Source organism: Drosophila persimilis, unplaced genomic scaffold, assembly GCF_003286085.1.
Source record: "Drosophila persimilis strain 14011-0111.01,24,50 unplaced genomic scaffold, DperRS2 tig00000000-arrow-pilon, whole genome shotgun sequence".
Classification (NCBI taxonomy): domain Eukaryota; kingdom Metazoa; phylum Arthropoda; class Insecta; order Diptera; family Drosophilidae; genus Drosophila; species Drosophila persimilis.
In genome coordinates, this window is record NW_020825288.1 from 19,269,108 (window position 1) to 19,296,667 (window position 27,560).

Below are 27,560 nucleotides of genomic sequence, written 5' to 3' on the forward strand. Positions count from 1 at the left end.
TGTTTTATAATCTTGTTTTTCTTTAGTATTACCTTGAGAACTTAAGTAAGTAATTTTAAAAAAAAGTAGAAGTAAATAACCGGTTGAAAAATTGTAACATCCATAGAGACTCCATCCATAGGCTCTGCACACTGAGTCCATCCCGGGGGAATGGTGGGATTTTTTGACAGATGTGAAACTCCGATTCACACTCCACCAATCACCATCCAACCACATTAAATTTACGCGGAAGTTTTTTTTTTTCTTTTAATGGATAATGACGATGTAGCAATTATTTCGGCTGTAGTTCAGAACAAAAATATGTGAACATATGACTTTAATCAGTCAGCAGAACAGATACGATCTGCAATCGCACTAAACTTACTAAGAAACTAAGCATGCAATCAAAATACAAATACCACTACAATTACTAATTTCTAGAAAGGTGTGTAAGGATTAGTAATTTAATAAGAGGAAGAGAATTAGTGGTGGATATAATATGGTAGAGGGAATTATAATCCGAGCATAAGACCCTAAACAGTTCATGCAAGGAATAATTCGATCTACAAAGTGGAAGGAACAACGGTATAAAATGTCTAGTCAGTCTAATAGGAATCGTGAAGTTTATGCGGCTCAACAGATCAGGGCTGTCTATGTCACCCCTGATCAAGTTGTGGATAAAAATCATCATATTGACCACCTTTGACCACCTGTTTATAAACCCAGCACGCTATGGCCTTATCTACAATGGTAGAAATGTGTTCGGAGAACTTTAACTTTGCGTCTACTAAGACACCAAGATCATTCACCAGGGTAATTCTCTCAAGAGAACCGCCACCTAGGGTAAAGGTATCCAACAAGGGGCTAGAACGACGAAATGTCATTACTTTGCATTTCGAGGCATTAAGGTTTACCAAGCTTTCACAGCACCATGACTGAAAGTTATTGAGATCGGATTGCAAGCGAGAATGAAATGAAATGTCCTATTACTGGACACAGAGTTTAACATCATCCGCATACATAAGTACTCAAAAGTATGTTAATACCGAAGGCAAGTCATTAATAAAGAGTGTGAAGAGTAAGGGGCCTAGATGGCTGCCCTGTGGTACTCCCGAAGAAAGGAGACGTGACGAGGAGGAGGAGGAAGTGAGTTCCAGTAGAAAATCAAAGAAATCAAAGAAAAAAACGGAAGAAAAATTGGTGATCGTGGAGCTGAGAATCCCTCCACGACATCGGTAATAGGAGGAATCAACTTCCGCTGGAGCGGAGGACGTCGGCAGCAGCAGACCGGTACTGGCCAGGCCGGAAAACTGGGGTGCGAACACCCAGAGAATCACCAGTACAGGAGAAGGCAGCGGAGCACCGACGGCCGAGAGCAAACCTTTGCCGCTACCCCATCGGGAAAGGAATCCGGACTCCAAAACAAAAATACACACACACACACGATTCATATCACCCACCTTCATCCACACACAACCTACGCACGTATACCCTCATTTCACAACACATCACAACCTCCCATTTCACAGACATACACCCGTCCGACCCACAATTAAATAAATAAATAAATAAATAAATAATAATAAATAAATTATAATAAAATAAATAAAAAATTAAATAATTATCACGATTGAACAAAAAAAATAAAGATGAAGACAAGAGAGAATATAAATATAAGTACATATCCGGATGACAATGTGGTACAGTGATCATTGCAAATAAAAAAACAATAATCGGATTTTACTTTACTGGTGCACAACTGGCTATGCTATATGGATTGGCGAATATTGGGCTGCTAACGCAAAAATTGCTTAACTGTAACAAAAATAAATGTTATCATATATTTGAGAAATTTAATACATGATTCAATAATATTTGTATAATTTATATTATAAGTGAATAGATAAAATTAACAAATAGTAGCTGTATGATAGTCTTAGTTTAAGGCATCCGCTCCAGTTGTGGGTAAAATCCAACATAAAAAGGCACTTGCTGTAATTTTTTACAAGATTTCATTTTAATATGTCAATTTAAGCTAGGTAGTGGCATAATTAAATACTTACCGAACAGCATACCCGAAAAAATGATTATTGGTATTATGCAGTTTAAATCAATGAGCAATCCGAATATAAGGTTTCCCAATAAGGCTCCTCCGCGTCCAAAAGTCATGGACATTGCCGCTGCCATTACCCTATATTGGATATTTTTCGTTGATTTATTTATGTTTCATTTAATTAAGTAAGCAGGATTCTTTTGTCTGTATAGTTATGGGGGGCCTATTTTTCTTGTTAGCGTTAAACTTCTTCACCACCAAATGTTCCGCCAAAATTTGGCGGAGCAAACGGTGTCAAATTGAGTTGGGGAGATGCTTAACTTAAACGAGGCTATCATTAAATTAAATTAAATTTGTCCACCTTTAAGCCCACGGCTTTTATTTAGCTTTGAATAAAAGCAATTACATCATTATATGTGAGGTCAGGGGCCAGCCGTGAAAAAAAAACTTGTCGTCCTGGTGGGACTCCCACCAGTGGTTTAGACACCACAGGCCTAGTACCTGTGGTGGCAATATCCGGAGGTCCGGACCTTCCGATCAGTGGTGGGATCGGAATAGACGGGACGGAGCGTTGAATTCGGATACCGAATCTCCATCGCCAGCAGCTGTCGTTGTCCTTGGAGTCGCAAACGAACCCAACTGCTGCACCCCGGGAGTAGTCGAAGTCAGTTTTTCGGCGGCGAACGGCTGAGTGACGGTTGGCACTTGCAGATCCCGCGGAGTGACCCTTTTACGTCTCGGAGACTCATTCAGCAGTTGCAGACTGCCAAATTGAGACTAGGAGACCATGGCTAGAAGCCGATCGTACTGATTTTTAAAGCCAACGTTCAGCTCCTTAAAGCCCTTCTGCGTCTGCCTCATAAATATGACCATGTCAGTCTCAACCTCACGGCAACCTCGCAACTGTAATGCAACCCCTTACGTTTGGCTATAGCATCACTCACGAGGCCAGAAAATCCAGCGCATTTTGCGTGCACTTCGCTGTCGTAGAGCCAGCAGGGACATTCGGCTGATCCTGGGTGATCTGCTTCTTACAAGTTTTTTTGGCGCAGACCACAGCGTATTCCATTTTTATTCTTTATTTATTTAAAAAATTTCAAAACAAATTGTTATCAGACCAATGGGCCAGACAACGCTTAAAGCGGAATTAGTAAAAAACAGAGCAGGGTGGAGAGCGGTTATAGCGAGAGCAACTAAACCCATTCTGGCTGCACTCAGCATCGGCGACGTTCCAGCGAGCCTTGGACAGCGTCATCGGACCACAAATAGAATCCAACGCTTTCGCTTACCTCGATGACAGCATGGTCATCGGAGCGGCGTTGGAAGAACACGTCGACCATCTGCGAGAGGTGTTCCGAAGACTACGGGTAGCGAATCTAAGATTGAACCAAAAGAAATGCGGCTTCTTCCAGAAAAGCAACGTATACCTGGGGCACGTCATTAGAGAGCAGGGTATACACACCGATCCAGATAAGATCGTCGCCGTCCGGAAGTTGGCCCCACCAAGTTCAATAAAGGAGCTTCGACGCTGCCTAGGGATGGCATAGTGGTACCGAAGGTTTGTCCCGAACCTTGCGACGATTGTACAACCAATGACTAGCCTCCTGAAGAAGGAGAAAAGGTGGAACTAGAGCGCCGAACAGCAATCCGCCTTCGAGGAGCTGAAGGAGAGACCCACGGATGTCACGGAGAAATTTGCTCTACAAACTGATGCAAGCGACTACGGCCTAGGAGCAGTCCTGACGAAGCAGATCAACGGAGGGGAGAGGGTCATAGCCTACGCCAGTCGAAGGCTCCTGAAAGCAGAAGAAAACTACTCGGCCACGGAAAGGGAGTGCTGAGCCATCGTCTGGGCCATCAAGAAGTTACGATGTTACCTGAAGGGCTACCACTTCGACTTCATCACCGACCATCTCGCCCTGCAGTGGTTAAATTCGATCAACAATCCGACAGGCCTCATCGCTCGTTGGGCTCAGGAACTCCAACAGTATCGCTTTGACGTGCTGTACAGACGCGGAAGTCAAAACATCGTAGCAGACGCCCATTCCCGGCAACCTATCGACACCATAAAGCGAACTCCAGTAGACCTACCCACCTGCCCCCTGGATACAAAGGTTGTTCAAGCGTATCCAGTCACGACCTGAGGAATGTAGAGAATTCCTAATCGAGAACGGACAGATCTACCGGCAGCCTGGATACCGACCAATCAAGGAAGAATCTCACCAGTAGAAGCCAGTGACTATCATAGCCGAATGTTGTAAGAATGTAACGATCACCCGACCGCCGGACACCTAGGAATAAGGAAGACCGCCACTCGGGTAAGCCAACGATATTACTGGCCAGGACTCTACAGAGACGCGGCCCGATACGTGAAACATTGCGAGAGCTGCCAAAAATTTAAGGTGAGCCAGAACAAACCCGCAGGACAAATGTATACGCGCCAGGCTAAGGGCCCATTCTACATCCTTTGCGCGGACTTCGTAGGCCCACTTCTTCGACTCATTCTGCAAATGGGTGGAACTTGTGCCACTCCGGAAAGCCACCACCGCCGCAGAAGGCGTTTCGAGAGAGGATACTCTGCCGATTCGGGGTCCCGTGGAATCTCTGTCAGATGACGTCCCGCCTCCCGCCAACGGCGGACTACCCCCACAACTTCCCGCTGAGGAAGGAATGGACTTAGGCTCCGAAGAGAGCCTCCCGCTGGCGTACAGCGATATAGCCGACCTGCTGCAGCTCCTCCGACTCCTCCCTGGGGTAGCTGCGGTGAAGGACGACGAGGAATGGGCAGAGGCTCTCCTTAAATGGCGCGGCTGTCGCGACCAGCGAATGCCAGTCTGCATCGGACGCCACACACAAAGCGTTTGTGTGTTTCGAGGAAAATTGAAAACTTTATGATCAGTATGGAATTTTGTAGTTCAACTATGATGAACACCCTCCACTTGCTTAATTTTTCAGCTTCGACCAGCATTGCAATACATTTGAATGGCTTTTCTCCAAATTTAATAATGACTTACGTTTAAATGGCTCTGGAAGGAGATATTTGTTGGTGGTGCATAGAATAGACCTTGTTTTCTTTATTAAAGTTGAGTCGATTGCTTAAGCCCTTTGACTTTCAAACATACTGCTCGTATACTCGTTTGTAAGAAAATGCCAGGCGGAAAAACATGCAATGTGCAGCATTGCTTTGTTCTTTATATGCGCGAATCAAAAGAAAAAGAAAACTTGGAATAACAGCTGGACGCTACAAAAGCTCGCCGAGCGAGAAAGAAGCAAAGCTTTTTTTTGGGGTTGCAGGCTGATAATGCAGCACAGTTCGTCGCCGTCGGTCGTGGAAACTACTTTCTCTGTGCTCTGTTATTCGTTTTCATCTTCTGATTTCGCCTTCCGACATGGGCGACGCCATGAATGTGAAGGTTAAGGACATCGAGACACTATTTTCAACGGATGGCTACTTGAGGCCTTTCGAGCGTGAGATTCGACGACGGTAAGTAAGTCCGCCCGCTGCCGGCTGTCGGCTGTCGGTCATGTAATCCAAGTTTGGCGACGGCTTTATGTGTGCGGCTGATAAGCTCCACCCTCCGGTCTGTTGTCCAGTGCCGGTCGCAGATGCATAATCATATCAGTTGCCTTGGCCTGCAGGCTTGAGCGCTATGCAGTTGGAAAAACTGTGTTCGCAATGTGATTGGAAGGTCACCGGTGTTTGTTGCCTCCGTGCGTGTGAATGTGCATTCATGCTGAACAGGGACGAACTTTGTGGCCGGCAATAAAGTACTTTATTGATTCGCCGAGTGGCAGTGCAGTACAGAACTAGCCTTGCGTTCATTTATTATTCGTTTAACATCTGTAATCCTTTTATTCCTTCAGTTCAATTATATTCAAAAACACGAATGCTCTAGAATATTACTTGCATAATGTGAGTCGTTTGACTTATTATTTAAAACTAACTCAATATCTATTAAAAAATCTTAGTAGTAGGAGCACAAATTGTATATGAACGAAAACAAAAATTCATTACAAAATCCAACCTGACGGCAAAATATAGTCTATTTTTTATATATATATTTGTCCAAATCTGTCTAAAAAGTTTGTTTGGTGTTGCATAGGGTAGTCAAGAACTTACCTCAAATTTGTTGGGAATAAATCCACCAAGACACAATATAAAGTACTGATGCTAAGCGAAGTTAGTGCTTCAAAAATGCATGACAAAATTAAGTTTTCAAAAGAACTTCGAGCGAAATAAAAACCCAAAGTTACAAATCCGGCTGCCGTCAAACTGAAAACTAAAAAAATAATATTTCGTTTGTTCATATTATATTAACAATAATAAACTTCTAGTATTTTTATTACGTACCCAAAAAGAATTTGATTCCCAATTTGTGAACACATAGTGGTAGCCAGAAACTTGTTGGTATGCAAGCCAAACCAATTATAAATGTGTGAAAGAACACTGTATGATCGATTTCCGACTCGCAGTCTACAAAAGTTCTGAAGATAAATTTAATTAATTAATTGAGAATCACAGTCTGGAAATGATTATAATCATTAATAAGGTTATTTTAAAGTTATTAAATTTAAAGTAATTAAATATTTGACTGAAGAAAATGTTGCCTGCCTTTGTAATGAAATAGAACTCGACCGCAATTTTTAGTGTAAAGAACAGTCACAAACTACAAGAGGCAACAAAATTTGTACCTCTGTCAACCAAAACCGAATAAAAGGTTAGAACTGCTCCATCACGTCAGGTTTTTTTTTTAACCTCATAACCTTATAACCTTTTATCGAAACCTGGCTTAACTCCTCTATCAATGATTATGAAATTTTCATAGACAATTACACTATTTATAGAATGGACCGCCCATCTTTTGCTGACGGGGTTCTGATTGCAATCATATCTGATTTCTCATCTGATTTTTGCCCATTCAATAAGATCCATGGAATTGAATTTGTTGCCGTCAAAGTTTGTATTGTGTCGGCATTTTTCTATTTAACCTGATCCTACATTCCTCCCAGGTCTGATCCTAAGGTTTACTTAAGCAACATTTTTTAATCTGACAGTTGGTTGAATTTTTTTGTTTCTGTAAAATAATCCTCCACTTCCTGTTTAGTGGGAGGAATATCTAATAAACTTATCATTTCTGAAGAATAACTACTTTCCGATTTAATTTGTGATCTCACATATCTAATGGATGAAATATATGGATCTGAAGAGGCTGCCAACATGTTGAAAAGGTCTTGGTTTTGCTTAATTTGGGATGTCTGGCACATATTCATGTTCCTGTATTTTTTGTAATCTTTGTTTTTTGTTTCCTGGGCTTCCTCTGACATCTCTCTAATTGGTATGCTCTGATGTTCAATTAAAATTTGACCTTAGCTTCTTTTCAGGATATTTTTCCAGTAACAGCTCTGCAGTCTTCGAGGCATATTCACCAAACTTGCGGGTAATTATTTTTTCTTTGCAGTTTAAAATATTTAAAATGACACCCAATCTTTTGATAATGTTATCCACCCAGTTATTTCTGCAGTAGTTTCGTTTTTCTCGAAGAATGTCCGCGATGAGTTTCCATCGTTTGTGTTTCCAAATCCTTGTTTGGGGCAGTCCACCTTCAGTGATAGTTTGTCTAAGAATTTTTCTTGAATAATTTTGTTCCTAGTCTTTTGTATTTCGTTGGCTGGCGTGCTGTTGTCAAAAGATTCTCCCTCTCGCGGAATGGTATATGCAAGCTTTAGAATAAACTCCATACATCTAATTCTTGCATATTCTAAATTTTCCTCTTCAAAATTTGGATTCATTAAAATTTGGAAATTCCTTCTGTGTTTTTTTGCAAAATTCGCATTTCAAGGTCGATTTAGTATTAGTAAGTTCGTTAAGAACTTTTTCATCAATCATAGTAAGAAAATTCAAAATTAACACTAATGGATTTTTCTTCGTTGACTTTATGTACAAACGGTCTTATATTTGAAATCTGATTCTTAATATCACTTACAGTGGATGCCTTCATATGCCCTGCAAAAAGAAATCTAGAATCAAATAAGACCCCGAGGTCAAGTATCTCCGTCTGCTTTAAGAGAGGATGGCCATCTATTGAATATGAGGCCAGCACATTGAAGACACACTTGCTGAAAGAAACAAAGTAACATTTACTAATGTTGAGTGGGACCGAATTAAGTCTGCACCAACGAGCAACTCTATCCAGGTCGCGCTGCAGAAGGATACTGTCGCCTAAGGTTTTGACAGATCGGAAGATTTTAAGATCATCAGCATAAAGCAGATGCTCAGAAGCTTGAATGCTGAGACATATGACGTTAATAAAAATTAAGAACAGGTTCATAACGGAAGGAAGAGAGCTCGTTGAGCTTTTGGACTTTAGAAAATGCCAAAAAGACCTGGGATTGACTTTAGGCAAACTCCCTCTTATGTTGTACATACCTCGCCCAATCTACAGGGTCCCGGGTCTTACCAAATCGCTTAAAGTACTTATTACGAAGATTCTTATATTTCATAAGAACCTTCGTATACCACGGCAGTCTATAAGAGCCATGCACCCTTTTGGAAGCTTTTGTTACCAATAATACGACGGACCGTATGCAGGAAAAAATTATAGGACGTGTCTACACTAGGATGCGAGAGAACAGAAGCCCCATTAACTTTTAACATACTATCAATAATAGCATTACACTAGAAAAGAAGCATTCATAATATGGTTCCGCCCAGGGCGAATAAAAATGGAAATTGACTAAGAATTCCAACGGCATATGATGCAAGTCCCATTCTGCGATGGGGAGTTCGCAACATGTAACATGGTAATCTATATCCGAACTAACAAAAATTAAGTCTAGAATCATTATTGGGATAAGCCCATACTAAAACAGTCATTTAGGAAAAGAATCTCGTTCGGCAAATGTACATTACTAGGTATCATAGCCGAAGATTGCGGATCGCCGGACCATACCAACGAACCCAAATTGAGGTCGCCAACAACGCAGAGGTGCTGACGGTCTCGCAGATTACTATAAATGTTAGCAATGTTCTGTGTGTGCGCCTGTGAATGTACGATGCGCTAATAAATAGCCTCTACAACTGGCCAGCCCCCGCCGCACCAATTTAATCCAGAACTGAGTCAGAGAAGCGAGGCCCATGCCTAGAGCTTGCCTAAGCGTTGAAGTCCGAATCAGTAGCACACCATCCTTGTCCAGAAAAGAGGGCAGGGAAGCAGCGGAGAGAGCCAATCTCTGTGACGACGCTGAAGAGAGTGTTGAAGAGAGTGTACCACAAAAGAGCGCACGACGGGCTACTGACTCTTCCCAAATGTCGAGAGCAGCGACGGCGCAAACATAACATACGAAGCAATGCATTTACGTTTGTTGTTGTAATGATGACGTTAGAAGCGCACGTAGTCGCGAGAGAGCGCAGATCGAAAAGTCAATGTTTTGTTGTTGTGTCGAAGAGGATTGCCAAAATAAAATGAATATATTTTGTTTAAAGACTTTCTTGACAGTTTCAAAAATGATTAATCATTGTTTTTGTTGTTTTGTTATTTTTTTTCCACAAACTACTTTATAATCAATCACGGAATTTTTATGAACTAAAAAATTTTTAAAATTTGAATCAAAGGCCATTATTTTCTTATCTAAATTCATAAAATTAAATTTATTTTTAGTTTGCAAGGAGTTTCTTGACATACTGTAATTATACCAGGGGAAAAATTTAGGGGTTGTACCTTCTATAAATTTTCTTACGTATTTGATGTAACGATTGATGAAATATCACAAACCGATGCGGGTATTCCAGGATGGACTTTCTCATAATCATCATATCTTTGAAATATTTCTGGGAACCAAACCATCAATGTATAATAGCTGTCATTGATTAAAATAATTGTTAAACAATTTATATTAATTATTATTATTATCATATTAATATGATATTATTTTGACTCACCTCGTGGTAAGACAGAATTGAATAGCACATGTTATAACGGAGTTCTTCAAGTACGGATGCTTGTATAGAGTTTTTGTTTGATCCCAAATCTCCACAGATAAATTTTTGAGTTCAGTAAAATTACCTATTCGTTGATTCTGAATATTCGTCTCTCCATCTCTCTGAAGTGGTCGAATTGACTCCCTCAGAGTAGTGCACTGATTGAAAAAAAGTAATATGTAATGATTTAGAAACAACTAAGTGAAGCTAGCTGCTGGTGTCAAACTTTTTAAATCAGTTAATATAGAAATCTTACTATAATTTATTGTTTGAGATGCCAAGCTTTTTTGGCACCTATGTGTTTCAAAAATGAAAAGAAAATTTGGTTTAATCTTTATAATTCGTATTTAATTTTGGTGGCTTAGCGGAAACCGATTGTTTGCTATGGCCAAAAAGAATTTAGGCGAGATCGATATGCAACCAATGCGCAGAGGGGTTAGCATAGAACTAAAATAGACGACGGCGCCAGATCGAAGTGATTGCCGAAGTGGTGACGGCAGATCAAGGTAATTGCCGAAGTGGCGGCGGCAGAGAGCCCCTTTAGCGGGAGAGCACAGCAGCTCTGCAGAAAGTCAACGTTTTACAACATAGGCGGCTCTCTCTGCTCATACAGTGATAATGCTTAAAGTTACGGTTATTATTTGGCGGCTGGCCCGAACATACTCCCCCCGTTGCGAGCTAGTCTCTCAACAGATTCCTTAAGGGGCAGCAAGCATAGCCGAGTGACGGCCCTCCTGATGTTTCCTGAGGATGTCTTCAGGTCAGCGACGTGACACACTCCGTCCTTGCCCATAACGACATCGACCACTCTAGCCAGTGGCCAACGCATTGGAGGAAGATTTTCGTCCTTCACCAGAACGAGATCGTTCTTGCAGATGTTTTGCGCGGAGGTACGCCACTTCGCGCGCACTTGCATAAGAGTGAGATACTCTTCGCGCCAACGGCTCCAAAATATTTGTTGTAGTTGGGTGACCCGCTACCAGCTATCAAGACAATTGTAGTTCAGCTTCGTTAGGTCAGGCTCGAGGATTTGCTCATGGGGCCGCCTAGAAGCAGATGAGCAGGAGTCAAAGCGTCTAAATCATCAGGATTTTCCGAAAGCGAGAGCAAAGGGCGAGAGTTAACAATTGCAGTGATCTGACAGATCAGAGTGCGCAGCTCGTCGAAGCTAAGCACAGATGGTCCAACTGAGCGGTACAGGTGATATTTTGCGGTCTTAACGGCCGCTTCACACAGCCCGCCAAAATGCGGAGAGCGTGGTGGGATGAAACGCCAGTCGATCGAGTCAGCCTACCAGGATTCATGGACCTCCTTTATATGCGGTTCGCTCAGACAAAGATTCTTAATCTCCAAAAGCTCGTTCTTGGCCCTAACGAAATTTGTCGCATTTTCCGACCAAATTTGACTTGGCCTTCCTCGAGTGAAGGTAAAACGCTTTAGTGCGCCTAGAAACGATTCGGTGGTCAAATCCTTTACGAGTTCCATGTATATAGCCTTAGAAGTGAAGCAGATGAATACGCTAATGTAGCACTTGATCGGAGGCCTCGTGCGGATTTCTAGTCGGTAGAAAAAAGTTCCACAGTAATCTACTCCAGTGACTTCAAATTCTCGAGTTCCTTCCGAACGTTCTTTAGGTAGGTCTCCCACGATGTGTTCGATCATGCGCGGCCTAGTCCTGAAGCATATCACACACTTGCTGACGACCCTTCACACTGCTTTAATACCTCCAATATTCCAGCCGAATTTTGGATAGCAAGGCGCGAGGTCCGGCATGGAAGTTTCTTTCGTGATAATATCTTATCAGCGCAAAGGTAATGGAATGTCCCTTTGGCAGATTGAGCGGGTGCTGAGCGTCAAAGCCTAGCGATGAGTTTCCAAGACGACCTCCAACTCTAAGTAGTCCAGAATGATCGATGAACGGGTTGAGCGAACTAATAGAACTGGATTTCATGACTTGACCATTGCGCCGAATCTCCCTTATGTCCATCCAAAAATCCTTACTGTCCTCCTTTAGGACACAGTGATGAGGCAAGAAATATTTGCAGAGGCTACGGGAATCAGGGTTGACCTGGTGCATATTATGCAAATCATTGTACTCCCTCATAAAGGCTCCTTGAGTGTAGGATTACGCTCCAGTTTTCGCTCCAGACTGATGAACCGTCGATAAGCCTGAGCATAAGATTCTCCTAAACGATCAGTACTGTTATTTAGTGGCAGACGAACTGCATACTCCCCGGATGGCAACCGTGAAAGGTGGCTTACGAAATGGGATTCACAATCGTCTTCTTCTTTGGTATTCAACCCAGCCTCCACACAATTCTCGACTTCCCAAAACATACGAAGAGTTTTATCCAACCTTGCTTCCATCTCAGCTATCGAATCTGGACAATTGTGCGTAACCAAAAGCGCCGAGCTTGATACCTTCTGTCCACCGCCAGATACGATCCACCCAAGCCGGGTCTTCTGAAGAAGAAGCAGGCCATCGGTGAATTTGATTTGCCCTACGCAGAGGAGATCATAAAAAAAGCTCGCACCAATGAGGAGATCAACCCGTTGAGGATAAAAAATGTAGGATCGAAGTTTTCGCACAGTTCAATCTCGCCTTAATCGAGCGCTTCCACTTCATTAATGGCCTTATTGAACCCCGATTTCCGCGGCGGTCAGTTTGTCGATTTTATTGCCCGCGAAGGATTCACCAAGCCTGTGAAATCGACCTTATAAGGACTCAGCCTGTTAAAAATACCGCTTCAGCGAGAATGCGAGATCGAGAATAAAAGATACGAAAAGCTAAGAGCCAGTTGTGCATAGAATGAGAGATTCAATGCTTAAATTAACGGAAACTCACACGGCCGCACTCTTACTGAACTTGCACTTAACCAATTTTTAAGATGCTAAGCTTTTTCGGCAACTATTTCTTTGCAAATTGGAGTAAAACATTTAGGGTTAACGTTATCAAGATTATCTATAACGGCATCTTAGCTGAAGCCGATTGCTTGCTCTTTTCCTATAGACGTGATCGATAGCAAGCAGTGAGGTGAGAGATTAGCATAAGTATAACTAAATTTGGGCGACGACGGCAGATCAAAGCAAAAGCCGAATCGACCGCTGCAGAGCACCCTTTAATTGAGAGAGCGCAGCATCGCTGCCGAATGTCAGCGTTTGTGGTTCACTATGTAAATCTATAATCTAATTATGGTAACAAACAGCAATCATGTTTGAAGTTACGATGATTCATCAGCGGCTAGCCCGAAACAATCCGCTTTGCTCGATCGACATTATCAATTACAAAATTCTCCTAATTGCTGGTTTGGTTTCTCTTTGCTGCTGTCCATTTTAGCTTGTTGCTCAGAATACTATCACACACTACATTATTCTGCTAGGGCTTAGCAAGCATCAGTGAGTATGTACGATGACCCGAATAAAAACTCAAACCATTTATAAAACGGAGTTTGTAAAAAGTTCTTATTGGGGATAGCATCAGAAATGATGCGTTATTGATGATGAGTTATTATGTATGATTCTGCGTTTTTAGTTTTATCGTATCCTCAATATTGTGGATGCAACAGATTTTCGTTCTTTGTGGGGGCAGAAGGGGTTAGGACGAAATTTTGAAATATACGTTTTATAGTGAGATCTAACAGGAGTGCGGATACCAAATTTGGTTACTCTAGCGTAGTCTAGTCATAGTCTCTGAGATTTGTGAATATCCCCAGATTTTCGTCCTTTGCGGGGGCGGAAGGGGGTGTGTCGAAATTTTGAAACAAACTGGTCTCGGTCCGATATCACAGGAGTGTGGATACCAAATTTGGTTGCTCTAGCTTTTATAGTCTCTGAGATCTAGGCGCTAATGTTTTACTCTAAGCAAGTCCGGCTATGCTACGTGTGTGTTAGAGAGAGACAGGGCGAGAAAAAATGAAATTGTTTTCTTGATGCTGGCTATAATAATAATACGATCCCATTCAGATTCTGCAGTCTAAAAGATTTCTGCGTTTTTAGTGTTCTCGTATCGTCGAAATTGTGGATGCCACAGATTTTCGCTCTTTGTGGGGGCGGAAGTGGGCGGTGCGAAGTTTTGAAATATTCTTGTAGCAGTGACACATCACAGAAGTCTGGATCCAAAATGTTGTTGCTCTAGCTCTTATAGTCGGACGGACAGACGGACGGACAGACAAACATGACTCAATCGACTCGGCTATTGATGCTGATCAAGAATATATATACTTTATGGGGTCGGAAAGAATTCCTTCTGGACGTTACACACATCCACTTTTACCACAAATCTAATACACCCCAATACTCATTTTGAGTATCGGGTATAAAAAGCCGAGCCCACACGAACTTTGACTGCAACAAATTCAATTCCATGGATGTTATTGAATGGGACTAACTCAGATGAGAAAACAGATTGCACTGCAATCAGAAATTTCCCGACAAGCCAGACATGACCAAGACAGCGGCAAAGATCTACATAAACTGTTGCTACTTGTGCTTTTTTTCCTCTCCATTATTACTGCTTAATCTTTTAAAAATTATATAATCTAAAGCTAAATATTTTGGTCATCAAGTAACTAGCAGCAGTTCGAAATTGGCTTCTTCCATAAAACATACACGAGCTTAGAAAAAACTTTTCAAAAAAAATTCTCCTATGTTCAGCGCCGATCCTGGCTTATCCGGTACAAGGAGAGAAGTTCATATTGGATACAGATGCAAGTGACACAGAAATTGATGGAGTGTTGTCTCAAGTGATTGACGGGTAAGAAAGAGTGATTCCCTATCATAGCAAGGTTTTGTCAAAGCCAGAATTAAACTACTCTGTCACGAGAAGAGCTTTTGGCAATTTTGGAGAGCTTCAAGCGCTTCCAGAAGTATTAGTACGGGAAACCATTTAATCTGTGAACTGATCACGCAGCGCTTAGATGGCTTCTATAGTTCAAGGTTTCAGAAGGACAGCTCGCTGGATTGATAGAGCGGTTGCAAAGCAATGGCTTTCTTATTGAGCCCAGAAAAAGGCGATTATACGAAATACCGCACTATCATGTCGTCCTTGTGATTCTGAAAGAAGGCAATGTTGAAGTTAAGGAAAATATAATTGACATTAAACTTATGAATTTTTTCCTTGAGAATAAAAAGGCGGATGACAAAGGCCGTAAAGTTCAGCAAGATGATGAGGACCTCGCAATAATATATAGGGTCAAAGTATAACATGTAGCGGGTCCATTCCCATTCAGTGCCAGTGGAAATAAATATGTGCTCGTGCTAATTAAATTTTGTATGCGGCTTCGATAGATATCGTGTTCTTCAATATTCGGTAGCTCCAATTTTATTTACGCTTCCACATCCGCAAACGATCTACGGTCTTAAATTCAGATTTCTTGGTTTATCTGTTCAGGAAATGCGAAGATATATTTTTCAGTCATTAATTCTTACGGGATAGTTGCTGCGGCTTTGTCCAGTATTCTTTACATAAATAAGTGCTAAAACTTCTAAGGCCTTTTCCGATTCTCCGTGTTCCAGAAGAAATTTGGGACTTTCAGGGAACGCAAATAGCCAAAGACCCAATAAAATACTAAAATAAGAACAAGTTAAAATACAAATAAAAATGGTGATTAACAAGATAATTATAAACAAAAAAAGAAGTTATAAAAATGTACGTAATAAAAAAAATGTATGTATGTACATTAAATTTTCTAAAAATTATAAATTTAAAAAAACTGGGTTGCATACGGTACCTAAACCGTAAGAATGGGGTAAGTGGAATATGAGTTAATGTGTCGTTGGTATGGACTTAATCTGCTTTTATTGTCTGTTGTTTAATTGGGCAATTCTTATGGTCAGCAATTGTACCAGTGTTTTTGCCCTATGCAAAACGATCGCATTGTCCGCCGAGTTCGCTGCAGTAGCGATTTTCATTGAACCAGCTATAGTGCTGTGTCGTCAGGTGTTATGTTTAAATGAGTGAATAAAATGAATTCGATAACAGAGTCAAGTGTATTTCGTAATGCTACATATGTATTAGCGCCCTGCATGAGTGCACAGTTTTCAAAAAATTATCCCATCTCGCTTAACTGAATCGTGTGCTACTCGAACAAATAACTTAATTTGTACAATGTTGGGAGCTGGAATTGGTTTTGTTCCACCAATGCAAAACATGGAATTCGGCTTTCATAGGTACTCGTTTATTGGAGTACGCTACTATTTCTCTTGCCAAGACTTCTTCTTCTGACTGTTCTGAAAGCGGTTCGATAAAATCAGCTAGAAACTCTTCGAATTGATTTGAAAAAGTTGCCGACAGGTCTATGTTCTCCTTGTCATCAGTGAGAAACGATAGCATCATATCCTTACACATGAGGGTTCTATCCACTTGTCTCAATTGATTTGTTGTATTGGCCACCCATTATTTTTGCTTTTATATCGGCTGGTAATTCGACGCCAGATGGTGACAAGGACTGTGAATCAAATGTTCATATAATATTCGAATAGAAACACACGCATACATTTTTCTACTAAACTTACATATTCAAAAGAACCAAAAACCGAATTTTCAATTTTCAGTACTTAGCAAACAGTACAAGCACCGTCAGAAAATTAAATGAAAATGTCCTCGTTAGCTTTTTGACGTTTTCTTTTCTTTCGATTCGATTAACTCGCACATTCCACACTGCAGTGAGCGAAACAATGCACAACATACTGAGCACTCTCTCTCTGTCACAACGTTTTTCGTAACAGTGTGAGTGCGAGTCATACGAAATGACAGGAGTCACTCAACGGTTATGCCTTGAGTCAATGAGTCAGCAAATGAAGGAAAGAAAATGATTTGAAAGATTGTGTAAATGTCAAATGTTAATGTGTGTGTGTGTAACGAGTTTTTTTCAAAATTTCGCCACACCCCCTTCCGCCGCCGCAAAGGACGAAAATCTGGATATATTCACAAATCTCAGAGACTATACACGATAGAGTAACCAAATTTTACCCCTATTCCGCCCCCACAAAGGACGAAAATCTTTTGCACCCACAATATTGAGGATACGAGAAAACTAAAAACGCAGAATCATACATAATAACCATATCTATCAGATTGCTGAATCTGGATCAGATCGGATCATTTTTATAGCCAAAAGGAACAAATCAATTTGCAGTGGCTATGCAGCGCTCGACGTCACGCTCAGACTGATTTTCTGTCTCTCTCGCACGCACTCTTTGTCGTGTCCTTTAATATTAGCATCGTCTGCAGGAGGAGAGCCATGCTGTCTAAGTATCGGGTATAAATGTAGCGTTGCGGTATCCGCAGCAACTCTCAACGTTCCCCTTCGTTCTTATAGGAACGTTGCCGCAGTCCATGGAAGCGCTTTCTTCGCTGTTTCAACGAGATCAGTAAAATAAATCAAAGATATGTCGTACGCGATCCGAAGATAATATTGGATTTTTTGTTTCTTCTATTAGCAACGATTAATTGCATAGCCCGAAAGAAAACCTCACGTAGTCAAGAGCTTCTGCGCTTAAGAGGGTCTGTGCGCTCTCCCTTATGCCCTTCTGGCACCCATAAGCGCATATTGCGCGCATAAGAAACAGCTCTCTTAAGAACAAGGCGTAAAAGGGAAGATGCAAGACTGTTCGCTCTGACTCTCTTTCTTCTTTTCCAGCTACTACTGCAATAGCAAAACTAACCTGCCGTAACGATCGCTGCGCATAGTTTGACATTCGCTAGATAGCCTTTCTTTTTTCTCTATTTACCTATCATAAAAGTTATATATATACAGTAGTTAACCAAATTTTAATCTTAAGAGTTAATATTATATTTGCCTTATTGAATTTTCTATGAAATAATTTCTATTGCGATGCCCTGTTCTATTTTTTTTTTTAATACTAAATACAGTGGTTAACATGAACTCGTGCTAGAGTTCCTATATGCGGGGACCATGCTGGGCAAAGCAGGGTATTGGTGTTGTATAGGAGGCTGTAAACCCCTTCGTTAAGGGATCACCGGATGAGCCGGGAGCGGTGATCATGGTAGTGTGGGCATTTGTCGTCACGAACACACCGTGTCCCGAATTGTATCTGTGTACCTGTCCGTATTCGTGGTTAGGTGTGCTCATGTTTATATTTGTGTCCGATACTTCTCTTGTACGTGAAATTTTAATAAACGTTACTGTATCTATGGTATGATTGTTGGAGTAGAGTTGTGTCCCGTCCGTTCTTGGGAATAAACCAAGAGCTCTTCACTAGGAAGTACAAATTCCGACACTGACTCCCGCAAAACTCCTTGACAGAAAGCTTGATTTTAAATTGAGCATAGAGAACAGGGAAAAGATGGCCAAAGTGGCTCTCTACACCTGCAGGAAAACCAAAGTTCGGTGGCTCTACATCGCCATCATATGAGTGGGGATATGGTGGCCAGCCCTGTAAAAGAAACCTTGTCATAATAAACTCAGCTGAGTTCAACATATAACTGGCGCGCTACGCACTACTTCAGGTGAAGTCCTGGACACCTTCCTGGACCTCCACTTTACGCATCAGAATGAGAGAAGTCAGACAAAACATTTGGACACTCGGGAATCTTGCCGAGACTCCCGCAACTCCCAATTAGGGAGGACTGGGAGATGGGCGAACCGGGACCTGCACCTGGGGTCCACTTTTACTTTGATGACTTAAAGCTAGACGGCCGCGTGGGTGGTGGAGTCTACTGTAATGCTCACTATCAGTTACTGCTTCAGGCTTCCGGACCATTGCAGTGGGTTCTAGGCGGAGGTCGTAGCAAGAAGGCCATTTCTATTGTTTCTCAACTCTCCCTATTCTGGCACTTAGTTAGCCACAGCTCTCCAACCAGAGACAAAAGCCGAGGCCATCGCTTATGTTCTCCTCCAGTCTAGTTTCTATCTGTTCCGAAAACCAGTTCATTGTATACTACAAAATTGTAACTATCGATCGATCTCTGCCGCAGCTTCCAGCAAAGCTCGCTCTCACTTTATTTTTTGTAGTTAGTCATTTAGCAAAGTCTAATGTCATATGGGCGTGACTGATTTATTTGCGGTTTTTGGCTGTTCCTTCGAGTTTACCCGTTTTTTTGTAATTATTTAGAACATTTCAGAGTAAGGAATACGATTGATTTTTTTTGTGTGGTATATGTAAGTGGATAGCAAAATAGACAGCAATATAGATAAACAAAATCATTTTTTTTTTACCTGGGAACGGCACAAAGCGCAACAAAAAGATTCCAACTATGATAAGAAATTATTCCAGATCCAATATTGATTTTCAAAGGAATTAAACTCCACGCAATTCCTAAAATGTATACAAAATTAAATCTCAAAATGTATGAAGAGTATGTGGAAAGTATGTGGAAAAATTGAGTGACATCAGATTAAACTGTCCTTAACATAATTACCACCGCAAAACTGTTCCTGTTTTTGTCTAATGATCAATCTGGTTAAGGGCGGACTTGCTGAGCGCTAAAGTAGTGGTAGTATATAATATATATGTCCAAAAATAACTGAGCATACGAGAAGAGCCAAAACCTTTCTGACGTATTATAGCTACACACGTCAACCAAAAACCAAAGTTTCTTTCCTTTTGTTGAATCAGACCCGTCGATAGTGCTTGTTATTGCACTAGAAAACACATATGACATATAGGACTTAGCAGTATCAATAACTGTTTTGTACCTATGTTTCTATGTAAAGCGTTTAAAAACGTAAAGAGGTTCAAAGAGAAAATGAGCTATCGAAACGGCATAATTCCCCTGTTTCAATTTTTCTCTTATTTTTAATCATTTTGGAATCATATTTTAATGAAGTATAGTTTATGTTAGTTTAGGGAAAAGCGGGAGCGCAATAAAGGCTCATTCTCTCGCTTGACGAATTCGCCTCGCTTTGCCACCGTAGGTAAGCTATGTTTAGAAAGGAAATTGTGAAAAATAGATCGAGCGCATTCATATAATTATTTTCGTTCCGCCTATTTAAGGCATCTTAAGTAAAAAGCAGCAAGGAAGTGACAGTGACTTAGAATATTCTGCTTTATAGTGGATATTGCATAATATATACATCTCTCATATACATATATATATAAATATGTCGGGGGCTAAGGGACAGGGGGCTCTTATTCTTCTTGCATTTCGTTTAAGCCTCGTGCCCAGTGAGTCGCGCTGTTGTCTTTTGCAACAAAATCCACGATCTCACTGCCGAGCACATTCTTGTCTCTGCCTCTCTCAGCTCTTGCATTGCCCGACTTAGCATTGCCAGATTCAATTGCTCTCCTTCCGCAATTCCTTTTTGATGTCGCTCTCTCAAATACAACAACACCGGGCCACACTCGGCCGAGACGACTCTCTCTCGCTCTGCAGCCTCGCTCTCAGCAAAACACGATTTGAAGGGAATCAACGGAGAGGCTCGAAGGACCAAAATGTTAAGACCTTAAAAGAAAAGTTTAGACATTTGCGAGTTGAGATCAGAGGTAGGAGGTACAATTTTGTATTCTATAATTATAGTTAGACCTACGCAAAGGATACATTTTACTGCGGGTGTCTATTTGAGTGCATGCTTACATTGTTATTTTAAGAATGCATTGGCTAAGTGTTTTCCCCACTTGTGTTTTGTTGTAGTATCCTTTGATGGGCTACAGATCTTTGTTTACAACCGAACTGTCATTACTTATCTCCTTTATGTGATTTCTTTAGATATCCATTTTTTTGGATACATGAGTGAATGTGTACAATAATATGTTTATGTTTGAACATTCTGCAAGGGGCCGAAAGTAGCGTGGTTTCTTCTCGGACATCTTCTCTAACATCCATCTCTCACCTCTAGAGATATGAATTACATACCTTAAACGACGCCTAATTAATGTGCCATTATCAAAAAAATACAAAACTGCAAGGAATACATTTGTTTCGACGTTTCTCGAGCTTTCAAAGTCAAAATTTCGTTTAAAAATACCACCAAAAATGTTCATGCTTTAAAAGCTTAATACTTTTTAGACGATGAGCTTAAGCTACAAAGTATTCAGTTAAGATCTAAAACTGTTTGTCAACTGTTCAGAATTAGAAAGTTCAATACAGCCAGATGTCAGATACTAAAGTTACTTAAGTTACTACCTCTGTTTGTTGATCCAAACCAAAAATTTTAGATTCAAAATTGAAACTTACCCGGCAGCAATATTATTCCAAAAGTCCAGTAAAGTTCCATCCAACATAAAATTTTTTCTCTATGCTGTGTAGTTTGAAATTCACCCAAATAAGGGAATATTATACTCATAGTTCCTGCAACACTAAGAAAAAAATTTTCATTTCAAATATTCAGTTTTGAAGGATCTTTAGTCAAAACGGCTCTGGAAATATATGCGATCGAAAAATTGAACAGTACTAGGTGTTACCACACCTCGCGAAAACGGTTGACACTTTTGGCGTGTCTGATAAAAACCTCTCATCTACTTACACAGGGACAAAAGACCCGATAAAATCTTTTTTTGCTCAATTCGCTCTTCGCAAAGACCGATTTTTTCACTTCTCTTTTGTTCCTGTTTTTGTACGTCAGGTGTCTATGGCAACGATCACTTGCCATTGTGAATTGCCAATAGTGTGGCAAATAAAATTGTATCCTTTTCAAGTAGAATTTCCAGACTACCTATCAAGTGGTAGAAGACTCTGGGTCCTACTACGAAAGTTATTGTCTTCCAGCTTCCTCTGCAAAATTTCTCGAACGGTCTCCAACGCTTGACCGAATGGAATTTTTCCAAAATAATAACTGGATGAAAGATCAACGCTCCGTGCAAAATTCAAGACGAAACTTGAATGTAAATCCGTCCTTAGACCAACATGGCCTCATCAGACCATGTAACCGTGTGGCAATTGCCAATGTTCTAAATGTGCCTTTAACCAGTTCTAAGCTCCTTACTAATACTTTTTCGACTATTCCATCTTTCTATATTATTCCATCCTAGTTTCTGCATACAGACATGGCCCCACGTCCCCACGCCAACCGCATCACGGAGAGCCGTCGTGCTCGAGGGACTAGCTCGTTCCGTTGCTGGGTCTGTCGAGGAGTCCAACTCGCTTGGGGGGTGATCGAAAGATCCATGATCCACACTGCGATCACAGTGGCGTAACGCTTAAGTTAAGTTAGACGCGATTCCACCCCCGTCGTGTGCATATTCGAAAATACACTGGAACATTTTTATTGGAACGTCTTCGCCAGTGATTCTTTTGCACATTCGTCGCCGGATATCAGCTACTCGATCCGCCCTCCTACAAACAGTCATGATGATTTAAAGGGGGTTAAGATCCATCATGTACATATATAGACCTGCGGCTTTGATTATCGGAATAATTGCAATGTCAATATTAATAACAAACCCCCACAAAAAAACGAGGGGGAACGTTGTGAGTTTGCTAACTTTTTGGTAACTCTATGTTGAACTCTCTCAAAAATCATTTTGTCGATCCAAATCGACTTCACAAATCTGAAAGGAAAAAAAAAATAACTCGATGGACCGCGATTTTTCCAGAATTAACATGCAAAAAATATTTGTTGGTCATTAGGTAAATGTTCAATATAAAAGCCGATGCTCCGGAGGATAAACTATGATGGACTTACTGGGGGCTTAAAAATCTTTTTTGTGAAAATTAAAATACATTAAATTAAGGAACTATTAAAAAAGGTTAAAAAGTTCTTACTTGAATCCATTTACTAATCGGAATAACATAAAAATTATATAAATCGGTGCAAACGAAGATAATATTCCGAATATGCCATCTGCTAATAAAGTTGTAATTAAAACAACACGTCGACCTTTCGTATCAGCAAGGCATCCCCAAAAATATGATCCAATTAACATTCCTAGCATAGGTGAAGCAGATAGCCAGCCTTTGTCTGTGGATGTCATGGTGAAATCACATGTAGCAGACGGCAAGACGAACGATATAATGGTCACACCCATGGCCGTATTCATGTAAATTAAACCACATATTGTAATCAAAAGAAATTGAAAATTTCCGAATCCAGTTTGAAGTAATGCGTTTTCATAGTCACTCGCAAAGTCTTCCAGAAAGTCAAGGCCTATAAATAAAAAAAAATATATATATAAATATAAATTCGTCATAATTTCTCGTAGAAATATTATCGTGTATAGAAAATTCAATATTAGCGAAAGGACGCTGAAAACTGTTTTCGTAAAATGAATACAAATAAACAACAAATTAAAGCAGCATTTATTCGCGCACCATGAAGGGAGTATATTTTGCTGCTGCTTTAAAAAAAGGACTAGAAAAAGCAACACCTCCAAATGGCACGTTTTAAAATATCAGGAAAATACAATGCCAAGCACACACACGGGGGATCTTGCCTTATGACTCCAAAGGCTTTTTGGGCTCTGTCGCGCAACTGACCCGCAGGTCTCCAAGTGTGAAGTCTGGCTCCATGCCCTTTTCTTAGCCTTTGGTGTTGGTGGCCTGAGCCCATATCAGCGCTACGTATAACAGGGAAGACTTTACAACGATGAAGAGCAGTCTCCTGCTCAATTTTGGGCAACTATAGCTTAGCATCATTCGATAAGGCGTCTTCACCTTTAATGCTATTAGGACTGTTTCCTTTTTCTGCTCGGAAAGTACAAGCTATTCTGGGTATAGCTAACACCTTGTGCCGGCTCTTTTGGCCGGGGTATGCTCGCCGTGCCGGGATTCACAGAAATTTTTAAGTTTCTGGGTGTGGTAGCTGAAATAAAGAGTCTCGTAGTTGAAGAATAAGGCGTGAATTAAGTGGTACAAGAAGAGTCCTTTTTTATTGTCCTTAATTTTACAGATCCTCCTTCTGAGTCGCACGTTGCTGATTACCTTGTGTTGTAGCGTGATGATGTGGGAAAGCTGTCGTTTACCCATACTAGTATGAGGCGGTTTCGTGTGCACCTGTAGCGATGCTCTAACTAAGCTCGCCGGATTGACGGGGTTCATTTTATTCTCTCCTATCGCACACTGACACACACTTGCATGCTACATAATTGTCGCCCAACTCAGGGCCTGAAAAGACATAATCTCTCGTATTGTTGGTACTTAACTTCAGTACCAGAGGCATCTAATGTCACCTTAGCTCTTCATTCCATCCAAAACAATAATTCAAGTTTTTTTTACTAAAATTAACTTTACGAAAAGAAGTCCAGCAAAAGGGAATTGAAAGATCATGCGATGCGACGGTCCAATGCAAAACGGTACACATCGATGTATGCGTGTGCAACTACGGGTTTCGCCTATACGTATATAATAGGTGCTTATGCGGAACAATACAATACTGAGCATATGAATAGGCCAATTTCTGATATAAATGAATATTTAAATAAAGGAAAGCGGCTAATTTTAACAGTATCAATATTATACCTAGAAACAAAGGAACAGCCTAGGATGGGAACTTAACAATAGTAACCCCTAGAAACTATATTAGCTTCACATATTTTCTAATAACATTAGTACGAAAGAAAAATTCTCCGAAGCCCAATTTGTTCAAGTACCGATGGCGGCGATATTTTCTTACTGATACATGAACCGGCGGGATACACCTTTTTTTAGCATAAGATTGTCATATTGACGATCATCAGAATCAAGTGCTACAGCTATAAGCTTGTCATCTGATAATGATTATATATTCGAGTCCTTTCTGCAGTCGAAAATGGCTCCTACTGTGGGTAGCACACATCTCTTTAAAATTATTATATGCTCCGAATTGGCTTAATATTTCTTAATAATAATAAAATGACCAGTGTTTTTTTGTTTTGGTTCATCACTCATAGACAAACCTGTACTTCGGAGCTCAAAAGTAAAAAAAACGTATACTTTGTATGTAGAAAAACAGATCGGAATAACGTATAAAATACAATTTCTTAAAATACTTACTCATCCTGAATATGATTGAACTCTTTTCAGACTTGCACGAATTTTTCAATATACGTTGTATTTAAAAAAAATGTACACTGGTGGTAATGATTGTGCAATGTAAATCTTAATATTCAAGCTAAATTAATCAATTTTGTATAGTATTTTACAATTGTAATCAATTTGACGAGTTTCAGTATGATTTGGTATTTAGAGTTATTTCTAAAGGGGCTTTAACAATAATTTACTAAGTTAGTACCAATGCAGTATAAAATATATGCTTTTGTTGCTGCCATATCGATCATGTGGTACAAAACTCGCGTCGTGGCATATTGAGTTTTAGCTCTGATATGATAGCGATCAATTAAAACAAACGATCTTAACAAGGAGTGATAATCCAGTCTCCATCCTCTCAGTCAGGGTGGACAGTACAATCACTATCCTCTCAGTCCTTAACAACTAGGGCTTAAACTAGGAGAAAAATGTATAAAGACAGGGATCCAAATCTATAGCATTTTAGCAATGGGCCATACTGATCTGCTTTTTGAATTCAAAGCTATTAACATAATTCAAAATAAGCTATCAAGTATCGAAAACGATTTGTCACGAAAACATATACAGACAATAAATTCTGTTCGTCTATGAAGAGATGATTTTGAGCGATGGTCAAGACGAAACAAAAGTATCAAATTTGTATAGTGATAACAGTCGAAAAGCGAAAATTGATGCTAATTTAAGTTGCCGCCAAAGGCGGTAGAAGGGCAGGAGATTATCGACGAGCGTTTTGAAAGCCGAACTGCAGCTCCAGTTGAGTGCTGTTAAGGAGAGAACAAGTCTCTCATTGTGCAAGGCTACAGGCCGATAGTAGAGGAACCAGCCGGCGGTGGCCAACAAGTCATGTTGAAGTTCGAAGATCAAGGTTAGCTAATTAAGGGTTAAGTCGACCAACAACAAAAGGTTATATCGATGCTAAGCTACACTGAAATTCACTACTCCTAGCTATGATGGCACAACAAATTTTGGGGTTGGGGTTTTCATGATACAATTAGAAATGTCAGCGTCGAGGAATAATTGGACGGCAGATGACACCGCAGCCGCTTTGTGTGCTTTCCTTGAAGGGTCTTGCTGCTGGGGTCCTACCATCGATTCCCGACAAAGAGAAACTGAAGTACGATTATATATGCGAGTCACTGTCGCCCCCCTTCTACCCATTGTGTGAAACTCGCCAATAAAGTGGTTCCTTAACCCAAGCCGCGGTATATAGCACTTACAGCCATACCTACATATATACAAGCAGCAGCAGAGGGGAATTCTTTTCGTTTTCGCTTCTCCAAATGTTGCTTGCGTTGTATTTGTTTGGATTGTACGATTTCCATAATATAAATATAAGTGTATTAATTACACAAAACACAACGCGTTCATTAATTATGTCAGCTAACAATTCTTCAAAAGCGTTAGCTAGCTAAGTGAAATTAAAACGTTAGGGCTCTAATTGTTATCGAACTCGGTAGCGGTAGCTGGCCGAATATGATGAATGAGATTTAGTGATCAACGGCAAGCGATACGCTGCGCTTTATTTAGATTCGAACTTAAGACTGATCATTTATGAAATTAAAAGCTATGATAGCAGCCAGCTTCGCGGCCAGTGCTGCCGCGGCGCTGCCATCACCGCAGAACCGTCGCCACCGTTCCAAGAACTCCAACGTCGCTGGCAGCTGTTCCGCACCCGTGGGAACTGCTGACTTGCGCCATGTCGGTGGTGTTGGCTTGCAACAGCAGCTGCCAACATTGTCGTCACATATCCGCCGCAGTTGTGACTCTGGTCGTGGACCTCGCTAATATGCTAGGTCTGCACACGTCCAGTGTCGGTGGATAACTTATATAATATAATATATAAGTTAACAAATGTTAAGCAAATTGGCGAATGGGCTTAACGACTTTCTGCAAGATCGTTGAGTAGGAAGATTCACTGACCGTGGGAGCGTGGCCGTCGCGACCACCGGATGCCAGCCTGCATCGGACACCAGACACAAGGGGCAATGTCATACGGCTGTTTTTCAAAATATTACTGACGCCCAACGCGATAGAGACCACACCCGAGAGAACACCCTACTATAGTGCGGAGACAACGCCCGCTATAGAGGAAGTCGATCGAAAAAAATAAGTAAAAATAAAATAAATTGAATGCGGAGACAACGACCGCTCAAGGAGAGTGAAAATAAAATTCGTAAATAAAAATAAACCGAATAAACGGGAAAGAGCCGAATATAAAAAACATTGAAAGTGGAGGCAATGCCCGCAATATCGCCGACAAATTAAAGCTCATTGTTTGTAGGGGGGCAGATCGGAGGAAACAGGGAAAACGTCAGGTTTGTTTCTCCAAGAAAAGGGCACGAATCAATGTAATTTCGTGTATAATATAATCGTGTATATATACGCACACGACGTGGCAGCTTGTAGGAATCGTAACTAACTTAGTTTAAGCGTTACGCTGGAATGAACGCCGTTTGAATCATGGATCTTTCGATCACCCCCCAAGCGCGCGAGATCGATTCGGATCTTTGCCGTACACACCTTCTCGTCCCCTACACGAGTGGTGGGCAACGTGAAGGCACTGGCCAATGAGTCTTCGATGCAGCACACCGGCGTGCATGGGTCGATGAGCTCCGCCGTCTCGAAGTTTTTGGAACCCGTATCCAGAA

General features: G+C 40.9%; 1 protein-coding gene across 2 annotated transcripts; it reads right to left on the minus strand.

Moving 5' to 3' along the window:
* Nucleotides 1-1,790: 1,790 nt before the first annotated feature.
* Nucleotides 1,791-24,914, minus strand: LOC6591920 (synaptic vesicle glycoprotein 2C). 2 transcript variants are annotated; one of them, XM_026984413.1, is made up of 11 exons: nt 24,880-24,914; nt 22,675-23,056; nt 21,148-21,269; nt 19,190-19,289; nt 15,438-15,576; nt 9,972-10,168; nt 9,770-9,889; nt 6,384-6,517; nt 6,153-6,312; nt 2,043-2,170; nt 1,791-1,971 (listed from the first exon to the last, which is right to left on the minus strand). In XM_026984413.1, exons 1-11 carry the CDS (start codon nt 24,881-24,883, stop codon nt 1,916-1,918), a joined length of 1,542 nt encoding a protein of 513 aa, XP_026840214.1. In that variant the 5' UTR covers nt 24,884-24,914; the 3' UTR covers nt 1,791-1,915. The 2 variants fall into 2 exon arrangements, with proteins under 2 accessions (XP_026840214.1, XP_026840215.1); XM_026984414.1 differs by lacking the exons at nt 1,791-1,971; nt 2,043-2,170; nt 9,770-9,889; nt 9,972-10,168 and having other exon boundaries at nt 6,174-6,312.
* Between the last annotated feature and the right edge of the window lie 2,646 nt (nt 24,915-27,560).